The 14,240-nt window shown below is 41.2% G+C and overlaps 1 protein-coding gene across 9 annotated transcripts in view; it reads left to right on the forward strand.

Annotated features, from left to right (window-relative positions):
* DZANK1 (double zinc ribbon and ankyrin repeat domains 1) overlaps positions 1–14,240 on the forward strand; it is a 98,681-nt gene that overhangs the window by 941 nt on the left and 83,500 nt on the right. For 4 of the 9 annotated variants that reach the window (XM_031656527.1, XM_031656532.1, XM_031656533.1 and 1 more), the window contains exons 1-4: positions 88–730; positions 1,094–1,210; positions 6,799–6,952; positions 12,862–12,976. In XM_031656527.1, the coding sequence (XP_031512387.1) occupies positions 1,102–1,210; positions 6,799–6,952; positions 12,862–12,976 (378 nt within the window). In that variant the 5' untranslated portion in view covers positions 88–730; positions 1,094–1,101. Of the gene's footprint in view, positions 1–87; positions 731–1,051; positions 1,211–6,798; positions 6,953–12,861; positions 12,977–14,240 lie in introns of those variants that run through there. The other 5 variants (XM_031656529.1, XM_031656530.1, XM_031656528.1 and 2 more) reach the window with 5 other exon arrangements.

Here is a 14,240-nt window from a genome sequence, read left to right on the forward strand (position 1 = left end):
GAACCCGGGAGGCGGAGCTTGCAGTGAGTCGAGATCGCGCCCCTGCACTCCAGCCTGGACGACAGAGAGAGACTCTGTCTCAAAAAAAAAAAAAAAAAAAAAAAAAAGAACAGCAACAGGCAAAACTAAAAAGAAACTAGAAATAGCCTAAAAGGCCAGCCCCAAATGGATAAATAAGTACATGGAAAACGAAATAATACAGTGAGAATGCAAGAAGTAGACTATAAAAATGGAATGAATATGTAGATTATAATTGAGCAAAATCTGTGGATTCTTAATGAAATTTGAAAAGACAATACAGAGGTGTAAATGGTTGCTGTGTTAAGGAGAGCGTTTTTTCTCCCTGAAACCTGTGCATTAAAAATTATGACGGCCTTCCTCCCCACCCTCACCTCCAAAAAGACTAGGAAGGCTTTCATACTGGTAGTTAATTATTAATACCAGGATTTATAAATACAGTAGATGGAATGGGAGGCTTGTGTTTATTGGTCACTGTTTATATTCTTGCAAACGTCCTTTTCACTAACAACTAATACTCTGCAGTCCTTCTAAAGTGTCTTTGCAGCTTTCAAATACTAGAACTGCTCTGGTGAAAGTGGCAAGGCTGTGAACTTGGAGATTTCTCAAAAAAGTTAGCTCTGACTAACGTTTTGTGGTACACACAGAGTTACTTTGGTTTCCCTTGTATGACGACTTGCCCTGAAGCCAAGAGAGGTGACACACACCAAAGGTAGGAAAAGGCGAGAACGATTTAGAGGGAACTCAAGTAAAAGCATTAGTAATAGTCTCTCTTTTCCTTACTCATTTAATTTACCCTTTTAAAGTAACTTCTTTCCCCCGTCTCGTGATTCATGCTCCTTTCTTGGAAGTGAGGTATTTAGATAATCGAAACCCCACACAAGACTTCAACAGCAAATACAGCCGTAATGTAAATATTATTTCAATTAAAAAGGGAATAATATTTGTAGTGCCATGTTAACAGTATTCTCTTTTGTTTGAACTAGTTTTGCTGCATTTAAATTAAGTGCTTCTCTTCAACTTTTCTGTACAGCTATAAGTGCACAGTGGAATTTATTTTTTTTCTATGTATAAGGAGAGAAAATGACTGCTGGTTCAGTGTGTGTCCCTCAGATCATACCACTACGAGTGCCTCAGCCTGGAAAAGCTAACCATGAAATTGATAACAATACACTTTTAGAAATGAAATCAGGTAAGAATCACATATGTTTGAAATTGTTTAAAATAACATTGTCATATTTCTTGTGTTTATCTGGTTGCTGGTTTATCTCATTGCATGCTTTCTCACTCTTTGCTCAGCTCTTTGGGAAATTTGTAAAACTTCTAAAATTTGAAACAGTGCTCTACATTGATGGTTTATAGAGTGGTATACATTTAGATTAAAATGGTTAGCTTTGACCAACCTTTCATTTGTATAGTTTCAGCAATGTCTTGACTTACCTTAGCCAAAGTAAGATGTCCTGGTACTGGCCAGGGACAGTGGTTCATGCCTGTAATCTCAGCACTTTGGCAGGCCGAGGCAGGTGGATCACCTGAGGTCAGGAGTTCAAGACCAGCCTGGCCAACATGGCAAAACTCTGTCTCACCAAAAATACAAAAATTAGCCAGATATGGTGGTAGGCTCCTGTAATCCCAGCAACTCAGGAGGCTGAGGCAGGAGAATCACTTGAACCTGGGCAGTGGAGGTTGCAGTGAGCCAAGATCACACCAGTGCACTCCAGCCTGGGCAACAGAGCGAGACGAGACTCCGTCTCAAAAAAAAAACAACAACAAAAAACAAAAAACAAAAAATTTCCCGGTGCTTCCCCAAACTTTTCCAACACGCTCATTATTTAGCTGGCATAATAAATTTGACCTGCTAATACAGGCTTTCCAGTCAGACAGATTGGAGACTTAATCCCTGCCTTGACAACTTCTAGTGACCTTGGGTACATTACTTAGTCTTTTCGAGTCTCAGTTTCCTCACTGTAAGACACGATTAATAATACATACTTCTTAGAGCCATTGTGAGGATAAATAGGTTCGTGTATGTATGAGGTGCACAGGGTTTGGCATGTAGTAATGCCAGAATAAATCTCAACTGTAATTACAGAAATAAAGCAGTGAGGGCCGGGCGAGGTGGCTCATGCCTGTAATCCCAGCACTTTGGGAGGCCAAGGCGAGTGGATCACCTGAGGTCAGGAGCTCGAGACCAGCCTGACCAAAATGCTGAAACCCTGTCTCTACTAAAAATACAAAATTAGCCAGGCATGGTGGCCAATGCCTGTAATCCCAGCTACTCGGGAGGCTGAGGCAGGAAAATCGCTTGAACCCAGGAGGCGGAGGTTGCAGTGAGCTGAGATTGCGCCACTATACTCTAGCCTGGGTGACAGAGCAAGACTCCATCTGAAAGAAGAAAGAAAGAGAGAAAGAAAGAAAGAAGTGAATGTATATCCTGCCAACATTTATTCTTCAAATACTTAAATGTGTGTGTATATGTACACATATACCTATATACACATACACATATATAATTATCATAAGGAAGGAAAGTTTTATAGGTAAAACATATGCACAAATATTTGTGTAAAAAAGACTTTGAAATTACAATTTTTGCCTTTTAACCAATTATGTATTTTACTAACTGAAATATATAGAAACTATCTGCATTTATGGTATGGCCCCTATGCTGCTTAGACCAAGAGTTCTAAGAATATGTATTATTTTCTGTGTTCTCCTTTAGCTTAAAAGCTGATACAATTTTTTAAACTGTCAAACAAAATTAAACGTTTTAATATATGTGCCCATAATTCTTAGGAGAAGTTGGGTGATTATTGACAAAAGATGATATGAATGATAGAGTATCAAAATTCCCTGATAGGTAAATATCAAATAAATAGTTTTCACAATTCAGTAACAAAAAGAACAATAACCCAAAAGAAAAATGGGCAAAGGACATGAAAAGACCTTGTTTTGTTTTTTCTTTTACAACTTTTATTTTAGTACCAGGGGTACATGTGCAGGTTTCCTACCAGGGTATATTGTGTGGTGCTGAGGTTTGGGGTATGATTGAGCCCATGACCCAGGCAGTGAGCATCGTTGTAGGTTTTCAGCCCTCCCCACCCTCTAGTAGTCCCCAGTGTCTATTGTTACCATCTTTTTTTTTTTTTTTTTTGAGACAGACTTTCGCTCTGTTGCCCAGGCTGGAGTGCAGTGGCGCGATCTCGGCTCACTGCAAGCTCCGCCTCCCGGGTTCACGCCATTCTCTTGCCTCAGCCTCCCCAGTAGCTGGGACTACAGGCCCCCGCCACCATGCCCGGCTAATTTTTTGTATTTTTAGTAGAGACGGGGTTTCACTGTGTTAGCCAGGATGGTCTCGATCTCCTGATCTCCTGATCCGCCCGCCTCGGTCTCCCAAAGTGCTGGGATTACAGGCATGAGCCACCGCGCCCAGCCTATTGTTACCATCTTTATGTCCATTTGTACCTAGTGTTTAGCTCCCATTTATAAGTGAGAACACATGGTATTTTGTTTTCTGTTCCTGTGTTAATTCACTTAGGATTATGACCTCCAACGGCATCCATGTTGCTGCAAACGACATGATTTCATTCTTTTTTATCACTGCAAAGCATTCCATGGTGTGTATGTACCACATTTTCTTTCTCCATTTCACCATTCGTGGGCACCTAGGTTGGTTTCATGTCTTTGCTATTGTGAATAGTGCTGTGACGAACATATGGGTGCATGTGTCCTTTTGGTAGAACAATTTATTTTCCTTTGGGTACATACCCAGTAATGGGATTCCTAGCTTGAATGGTATTTCAACTCTTCTTTTTTTATTTTTATTTTTATTTTTTTGAGACCGAGTCTTACTCTGTCACCCAGGCTGGAGTACAGTGATGCAATCTTGGATCACTGAAACCTCTGCCTCCCGGGTTCAAGTGATTTTCATGCCTCAGTCTTCAGAGCAGCTGGGATTACAGTCGTGTGCCACTACGCCCAGCTAATTTGTGTATTTTTAATCTGCCTGCCTGGGCCTCCCAAAGTACTGAGATTACAGGTGTGAACCACAGCACCCAGCCTCAACTCTTATTTCTTTGAGAAATTTCCAAGCTGCTTTCCACAGTTGCTGAATTAATTTACATTTGCACCAACAGCATGTAAGTGTCTGTTTTCTCTGCAGCCTCACCAACATCTGTTAGTTTTTGACTTTTTAACAAAAACCATTCTGACCAGTGTGAGATAGTGTCTCATGGTGGTTTTGATTTGCATCTCTTTGATGATTAGTGATGATGAGCATTTTTTCATGAGTGTGTTGGCCACTCGTGTATCTTCTTTTGAGTAATGATGAAAAGACATTTTGTAGGAAAGGAAATATAAAGGTCTCTTAAACATAGGAAAATGTTTCTTCTCCTCACCCTTCTCCCTACCCCTTCAGCTGCTTGCTGAGCAGACCTTATCCCTGCTTCACCTATTCCAAGCTCTTAATCACCACCTGACAAGCTGTATTTCCTTGTTTGTTTACTGTTTCAGTGTCCTTCCTGAAACATAATCTCCATGAGAGCAGGGACCATTCTAGGTACAGGGGATATGCAAGGAGACCCTCGGATATACTTTTGCATATCCCCTATACCTAGCACAATGTCTGATACATAATAGGTACTCAGCAAACATTTGTTGCAATGAATTAGTGAGTTTTACTCAAAATGCAAGAAAGATGAGTTACAGGATAGTATTTTTTTTAACCTAGGAAATTAGGAAAACTAAAAGAAAACTGGGTAACACACTATATGAGGAAGATTGTGGTCAAATAAGTACTTTCATGCATTGCTGATGGCAGTGTAAATTGCTTAACCATCCACGGAGGGCAGTTTGGAAATATTAATCAAGATTACAAATGCGACCAGGCATGATGGCTCACGCCTGTAATCCCAGCACTTTGGGAGGCCAAGACAGGCGGATCATGAGGTCAGGAGATCGAGACCATCCTGGCTAACATGGTGAAACCCCGTCTCTACTAAAAATACAAAAAATTAGCTGGGCGTGTTGGCGGGCACCTGTAGTCCCAGCTACTTGGGAGACTGAGGCAGGAGAATAGAGTGAAACTGGGAGGCAGAGCTTGCAGTGAGCCGAGATCGCACCACTGCATTCCAGCCTGGGCGACAGAGCGAGACTCCATCTCAAGAAAGAAAGAAAGAAAAAAAAGATTACAAATGCTGGCAGAGCACAGTGGCTGATGCCTGTAATCCCAGCACTTTGGGAGGCCGAGACAGACAGATCACCTGAAGTCAAGAATTCGAGACCACCCTGGCCAACATGGCAAAACCCTGTCTCTACTAAAAATACAAAAATTAGCTGGGCATGGTGGTGGGCACCTGTAATCCCAGCTACTCAGGAGGCTCAGGCAGGACAATCGCTTGAACTCAGGAGGCAGAGGTTGCAGTGATCTGAAATCGCACCACTGCACTCCAGCCTGGGCAACAAGAGTGAAACTCTGTCTCCAAAAAAAAAAAAAAAGATTACAAATGCATATATTTTTGACTCAGCAGTATTAGTTCTACATATTTGTCTTACCCATATATTTACAGAAATAATTCTTTACAAAATTATTCTTACAGTGCTTATAACTGCAAAAGAAACAAAGAAAAGGAAAAAAGAAGGCAGCCTAAAGATCCATCTGCAGGGAATTGGTTAAATTATTGTTCATCTATATAAGAGAATGTGGTGCAGCCATAACAAAGAATGCAGAAGCTCTTTTTTTTAAAAAAAAATTGCTATTTATTTCCTAGGAAGCTCTTTATGTACCAATATAAGACATATTGATAAATGAAAAAAGAACTAGAACAGGGTATAGTATGCCATCATTTGTGGCAAAAGAGGGGAAATAAGAATATGTACATAAATGCTTGTATGGATATAAAATATTTTTGAAGGTTACTCAAGATCCCATTGATAGTCTCTGGGAAGCTGGTGTCACAGGTCGGGCGAGACTTTTCACTGTATACCCTTTTTGACCTGTTGAATCTTGAATATTGTTTGTATCAGTGCCTTGTTGGAGAGGCAAAAGAGCACAGTGGTTCAACAGCATGGGCTGTGTATCCAACCTAGCAGAAGTCAAATCACAACTCCTCTATTATTTAGCAACTTTATTAATCTTTCTGGGACTCAGTTACCTCATCTCTAAAATGGGTGTAAAATAGGATCTACCTCATAGGGTTGTACAGATGAAATGAGCTCATCCATGTAAAGCACAGTGCTGGTACAGAGAAAGAACTGCATTATTGCTATTACTATTCATTTCCATTATGTGTATATAATAACCTATAGGTCAGTTATTTAAGTTGATTAACACAATCTTAAATCACAACTTTAAATCTGAACTTAAATCACAACTTTAAATCTTAAATCACACACTTAAATTTTTTTTTTTTGGAGACGGAGTCTTGCTCTGTCCCCCAGGCTGGAGTGCAGTAGCAGGATCTCGGCTCACTGCAAGCTCCGACCCCTGGGTTCACCCCATTCTCCTGCCTCAGTCTCCCCAGTAGCTGGGACTACAGACGCCCACCAGCATGCCTGGCTAATTTTTTTATTTTTAGTAGAGATGGGGTTTCACCATATTAGCCAGGATGGTTTTGATCTCCTGACCTTGTGATCTGCTCGCCTCGGCCTCCCACAGTGCTGGGGTTACAGGTGTGAGCCACCGTGCCTGGCAAATCTCAAATCTTAAACTGACCTATAGGCATTATTCAGGGACTTGCTACTTTGGTGTTAATTATAGTTATCCTGTTTTGGATTTTTCAGACACTCCAGATGTCAACATATATTATACTCTGGATGGCAGCAAACCTGAATTTCTAAAGAGAACTGGCTATGGGGAAAATAACACATTTAAGTATACAAAACCTATTACTCTGCCTGATGGAAAAATACAAGTTAAAGCTATTGCTGTCTCTAAGTAAGTTAAGAGCATGGTGATTAAATTAATTTATGATATTATAACATTGTGTTCTAATTTTATTCATTTTTTCCTATCAGAATCAATGCTGCATTAGAAGGACACTACTGAAATGTTATTTTAATTTTGGCTTACATACGTAACATTTGTGTTTTACTGGCCTTTCCTTGAGGCATACTGTGAGGCACAGAAATCATAAGTAGATAGCTCAATGAAGTGTTATGTATATTAATACTGTTTTTATTTTAAATTCCACATTGGGGTTTCAGGAAGGAAGATCCTTTCCAGGACTGGGGGCCTCTGAAGAGCTCCATGTGGCTCTGAAGAAAATACTGTGTTCATGGAGTGGCTCTTTCATTCCCCAGGGTGCTCTTTCATTCCCCTACAACCATCATTCTCAATTTCATTTTGTATCGACTTAATTGGCCTTCAAAGCTACTGTCATTTCAACTTGTTGGATATTAGCTACCATACTTTTTTCTTTATCCTTTTTTTTCTTAATGACTTTTTCCCATTTTCAAATATAGAAACACTATTCAATTTGGAAACCTTCACCATGTGTTGTGGGAAAAAAAACAAAACAAAACTCAAATGCTTGGCAATTCTGTGTGGCTGTGATATAGGAATTATTTTTCCAGCAATGCGGGTTTGGCCATATTTTGGGAACATTTAAAAGCCCCAAACTGGCCGGGCACAGTGGCTCACGCCTGTAATCCCAGCACTTTGTAAGGCCGAGGTGGGCGGATCACGAGGTCAGGCGATAGACACCATCCTGGCTAACATGGTGAAACCGCGTCTCTACTAAAAATACAAAAAAATTAGCTGGGCGTGGTGGCGGGCACCTGTAGTCCCAGCTACTTGGGAGGCTGAGGCAGGAGAATGGCATGAACCCAGGAGGCAGAGGTTGCAGTGAGCTGAGATCGCACCACTGCATCCAGCCTGGGTGACAGAGCGACACTCTGTCTCAAAAAAAAAAAAAAAAGCCCCAAACTAAATACAGTACCGGGCTGGCCCAGGTACTTTGAAAGGACTCTAGCCCCAGCCCCCACTGACTGAATTACTGCATGGCGTTTTGAGGAGAGCTACACATTCCACAGCAAACATGATTGCTTTGGCATCTGAAAATTAAAACAAATACAATGAAACAAAACAATCCCTTTATGCACATTATTATTGTTTTTAAATGGGTTCTGCAAATGGAGTATATGCACGTTATTATTCTTTATAAAATGTTGGAACATGTAGCTTTTTCTCACTTGCCAAGCCACTCCTATCAAGGTAAGTCATCTCAATTATTAAAAATTAAGAAGCTTTTTAATGATTGCCATTCTAACTGGTGTGAGATGGTATCTCATTGTGGTTTTGATTTGCATTTCTCTGATGATGAGCATGAAACAACAGGTGCTGGAGTGGATGTGGAGAAACAGGAACACTTTTACACTGTTGGTGGGATTGTAAACTAGTTCAACCATTGTGGAAAACAGTGTGGCGATTCCTCAAGGATCTAGAACTAGAAATACCATTTGACCCAGCCATCCCATTACTGGGTATATACCCAAAGGATTATAAATCATGCTGCTATAAAGACACATGCACACGTATGTTTATTGCAGCACTATTCACAATAGCAAAGATTTGGAATCAACCCAAATGTCCGTCAGTGACAGACTGGATTAAGAAAATGTGGCACATATACACCATGGAATACTATGCAGCCATAAAAAAGGATGAGTTTGTGTCCTTTGTAGGGACATGGATGCAGCTGGAAACCATCATTCTCAGCAAACCATCGCAAGAACAGAAAACCAAACATTGCATGTTCTCACTCATAGGTGGGAATTGAACAATGAGATCACTTGGACACGGGAAGAGGAGCATCATACACCGGGTCCTATTGTGGGGATGGGGGAGGGATAGCATTAAGAGATATACCTAATGTAAATGACAAGTTAATGGGTGCAGCACACCAACATGGCACATGTATACATGTATAACAAACCTGCACGTTGTACACATGTACCCTAGAACTTAAAGTATAATAATAATAAAAAAAAAATTAAGAAGCTAAATACTCTGGTGGCCAAATGCTGTAAAGCAGGCCTCCTTAGAAGCTGCAAGTAGTAGTAAAATGAAGAAGCAATTTAATGACTGACTATACAGTTTGAAGGAGTTAATAAGGCTTTCGAGAGAGAGTAAAAAATAAGGTCATTCTTTATGCCTCTCACCGTTCTGCTCTGTGCCCTCTAAGTGTCTATTCTGAAAGGTACTTAACAGTACTAGTGTATTTCAGATGTGCTCAGCTTAGGGAAAATATTTATATATTTATATAAAAATTTATATATTTATATAAAAAACATTTGAATTTTCAGCTCAAACAGTGAATGCCTTAGCTGGTTCCCCAAGGAAGGGCCAGCTGGGGTGGGGGAAACAGCCTGGATCTTAGGGGGTGGAATAAGTGGATAAGAGCCGGGCCTCTACTCATGTGACCTCATGTGGGGTTGTAAGTGTGCATTCTGGGAGCCTCCCAACCATCCAAGATTCAAGTGATCCCTGGATGGAGAGGCTTGTGATGTCTGGGAAGTGTGTGCTAACAGGAAGGACAATTGGATCTTGGATGACAGGCCTGGAGCCAAAGGTGAACATGCAGACGAGATGGATGCCGAGGCGAACGAGTTAAGCAAGTGGTTCATCTAAAAGATCATCTATATCTGTAACCAGATTTGTGAATCTCTTTAACATTAAACAACGTAGAAGTTTTCAGCTACCTTTCTAGAAGATGGAGAAAAAAATTCTGAGAAATATACAATTCGTCTAAATAGTCACTACCTATCTGTGAGTGACAGTATTTAGAAATAACGTCTCAGCTTTCTGTGATCAGAAGACACTCGCATGTTCACTGGCTGGAGTGACTCATAGGTGGCTAAATTTCCCTGTTTAAATCTCTTCTTTAAAAAAAGTAATAGCAAAACCAGATTTACAGATTCATAAATCTTCCCCTCTAAGATCCAGGGATACTTATTTACTTAAAGGTTCAAAAATTTTAAGAAATATAAAAATTGAGCATGTAAGAAATCTGAGCAGTTGCTGAAGAAATGCTAATGCCACAGACAATATGTATTAAAGATCAGTATGAAAATGAGTAAGGGCAAAGCAGACAAAGAACCCTGAAGAAGAAAGATAATTGGAAATATAAAAAGTATCAAGAGCCTGGCCAGAGCAAATAGAAACACGGGCTGTGGTAACCAGTGAGCCATAATCACATAGAAAGGATAACACAGGAAAGGTGAGCTTTCAATGCAAATGAGGAGGGGTGAGAGAGTTAAACACATCAAATAAATATGTCAAGCATGGTCATGATGATGTGGGAGAGGCTGCTGGATGTCCCCCAATATCTGTTTTTCCCTTTAATAATAGGGCCCATGATTTTTAGCCAGGCACGTGGTTGCCTTGAAGATACTTCCCAATCCCTGTTGCCCTAGTTAGAGATGTGTACTGGGCTGTGGCCAGTGGATACACGTAGAAGTGATGTGTTCAACTTTAAGATTGTATCTTTAAAGAGAAAGGGTGAGCTTTGCTTCCAATTGGCTGGAATGTAGATGTGGTTGGTCAGTCAGCCTGGGCCATGAGGATAAATGCAATGTCATAGAAATGATGGAGTAACAAGGTAGAAACTTGATATCATGTTCCTGTCACCATGACACCCCTATACCAGCTCTAGACTGCTTATACCCTATGACTTCTGTCTTGTTTAAACCTCTATTTGTTAGTTTGTTTGTTCGTTCATTTATTTTTTGAGACAGGGTCTTGCTGTGTCGCCCAAACTGGAGTGGAGTGGTGTGATCTTGGGTCACTGCAACCTCCGCCCCCTGGGTTCAAGCAATTCTTGTGCCTCAGCTTCCTGAGTAGCTGGGATTACAGGTGTGTGCCACCACAGCCAGCTAAATTTTTGTACTTTTGGTAGAGACAAGGTTTTGCTATGTTGGCCAGGCTGGTCCTGAACTCCTGGCTTCAAGTGATTCACCCGCCTTGGCCTCCCAAAGTGCTGGGATTACGGGAGTGAGCCACCGTGTCCTGCCTTAAAGACACTATTGTTCTGATTCTGTGTTACAACAGCCAAGCCTATATCTTGATAGACAAAGGACACATATCAAGCGAATGCCTACAGAGAACATGATTGAGAGTACAGGTCATCAACAAGGCTGACAATATCAAGTGTCAGCAAGTATGTGGAGAAGCTGGAACCCTCAGCTAATGCTGGTGGGAATGTAAAATGGAACAGCCACAATTTGGCAGTTTCTGAAAATTAAACACATACCTGCCATGTGACCCAGCAATTCCACTCCTCGGTATCTATTGAAGAGAAATGAGAACATGTCCACATAAAGACTTATGTGTGAATGTTCATAGCAGCATTATCCATAATAACCCAAACCCAGAAATAATCCAAATGACCATCAACTGGGGAATGGACATAAAAATCGTGATATATCTATAAAATGGAATACTACTCGGCAATAACAATGAGTGAGTTACAACAACATGGATGAGCCTCCAAAAAAAGAGATAAATAAAAAATCCAGACACGTAAGATGACTGCATATGTATGATTACATTTATGTTAAATTTCTAGACAAGACAAAACTATAGAGATAGGAAACAGATCAGTGGTTGCCTAAGATAGGTGGTGGTAGCGAGGAGTGACTGCACACAGGCACAAGGGAATTATTTTGGATAATGGAAATGTCCTAAACATTTCCACTGTGCTGATATTCGCACAGTTGTCTACACTGGCTGAGTCCCATTGAACCAGTTGCTTAAAATAGATGAATTTTGTGTCATGTAAATTATACCTCAATAAAGCTGTTAAAAAGTAGAGTATAGGTGAGCTACTGGTACTGAAATGAAATCACCACTAGTTTTTAGTCATGGGCACTGCTACATTGTCTTCTCATGAAATTCTTATTGCATCAGAGAACAAGATGAATTGTGAAATATTATGAATGAATGGAAAACATGATAGTATTTGAGTTACAGAATCTACCGGCGCAGCATATATTACACTGCCTACAGCTGAGACAGGGAAAATGCTCTTGATTCATGTGGAATGACCTAGGTAACACATTTTTTGTTTTAGAATAGTTTGAGGCTTATGGTCTGATATCTTTATGATGAATGTGGTAGATAGCCTTCAAAAATGGCCCGTGATGAACTATGCCTCCCAGTATTTATGCCCTTTTGTAGCCTTTGCTGGCATTGTGACTTGCTTTTGACCAATAGAATATTTCAGAAATGATGCCAAGCACTTCTGAGATCACAAGAAGTATTGTAGTTTCTGCTTTGGTTTCTTGGGACAAAAACACTAGCAGGGGATTGTGGTAGCCAGGTACTGTGGAGGAAATCTGACTACGTGAGTCTTCCATACTGTGAGGAAGCCCAAGCTAACCACGTGGGAGAGAGAGGGAGGGACAGAGAGATGGAGATTGAGTGACAGCGATGAGTGGTGAGCCCCTAGCTGTTCCAGTTACCCCAGCCCAGGCTTTGCATATTTGAGAGAAGTCGTTTTGGACACCCAGCCCAGTTGAGCCTTCAGTTGACTCCAGCCCTTGCTGATGTCTGATGGCAGCCACATGAAAGAGCTCAGATGAGACCTACTCATTGGAGACCGTGAATCCATAGATCCATATTTTAAGGCACTACCTTTGGGGTGGTTTGTTACACAGCAGTAAATAACCCAAAAGGAAGTAAGTAAGGAAAGATTATAGAAATTACATTTGATTTCTTCAATTTGAAATGCAATAAATTTAGTAGCTAGACTAAGGTACTTTAATAAAATCATCTTAATTGTTAGCCACTTTTTTTTGAATCTTTGTGTAACACAGACTTTTTTCTCTTTTAATAATAATTTTCAGAGACTGCAGACAGAGTGGCATTGTGACAAAGGTGTTTCAGGTAGGCTATGAACCACCGAATGTAGTCTCTCCTGAAGACAATGTTGAAAATGTTCTCAAAGATTCTTCAAGGCAGGCAAGTAATGAAAGTATCATCCATTCAGATTGTCATTGTATTTTGGTTCCTTCTTTCTCAGTGAGCAGATCTTGCCTTTTATTACCTGACCTCTGCTGATAGTCAGGTCCTTATAATTGAAGTCATTATCAACCATTGCAAAGCATCTTCACTGATTTCTCAGCCTTTTGTCAGTCTCCTATCTACCCTGAAGATGAGAATACCTGCTGAGCACCGGGGTCCATGCTCCAGTGTCTTCAGTGGCTCTCTCTTACCTACTGAAAAAACCAGAAACCTTTAGCCTTCCATCCAAGTCATCAGTTTCTGCCCTTGGTCGGCCTTTCCTGCTTTGTCTGTGAACCCCCTACATATACTCCAACGAAACTGAACTGTGTATGCTATGCCCTATCACTGCTATCCTGGCACCCAGGCCTTCTTTTATAAACTGCTTTGAGCATGTGATTACTTTGTTCCTTGTTTATCTTGCTTATGCATTATAAGCTCCAAGGTGGCATGATTGCTATACTCATTGCCTTGCACAGGGGCAGGCAGGAGAGGGTAGTGATTGTGTATCTGTTGAATAGATGCTTTGGGTAAGTAGAAGTCCTCAGTGGGCATAGAATTCTTTTATGTTGAAATCTTTATTCCCAAATATCTGCAAAGCCTCCCCACTGTGAAGAGTCAATTAGATCCATCTGAGAAGGATGTGTGAAGCTTCAGGCACTGGGTGTGAGTATCAATGAGAAAGATTCAAGGAGCTAAGCCAGAGGATGGGCTAGTCTACAGTATGGCGGCCAACCCAGAGGTCTTGGTCACAGGGATGTTGTTGGGATTGACAGAGGAAGTTTATAGGGGTTTCGCTTAAGCTTGACCTGAGGCTAGAGAGGAGGTTGTAGGACCAAAGCAGTGGATGCAGGCATGGGTAGGGCTCAAGTGTGATCAAGGCAAGGATCTACACTGGGCAGGGGCCACCTGTGGGGGCTGAGCCCACATATATCAGCAGGTGCTTAGGCTTGAATCAGGTGTGAGGGACCAAGTCCATGGAGAAAGTCCAGAGGGAAGAGTGTTTAAGGACTGTGTGTGCACAGGTCGTGTACAGAAGTCTGATTTTGGTCTGACCCTACCCTGCCTTTGCCACTCTGGACTTGGTGGTCCCTCTGTTGTTACCCAGACTCCTACAGTTGTAGCATCCTGCCTGCATGTGCTGCTCCCTGCCTCCTGCCTTGGCCGCTTCACCTGGTGAGGCCTACATCCAGACGTGCTGCCAACTGAGCAGCCCAGCCCA

This window comes from Papio anubis, chromosome 16 (genome assembly GCF_008728515.1).
Source record: "Papio anubis isolate 15944 chromosome 16, Panubis1.0, whole genome shotgun sequence".
Classification (NCBI taxonomy): Eukaryota; Metazoa; Chordata; class Mammalia; order Primates; family Cercopithecidae; genus Papio; species Papio anubis.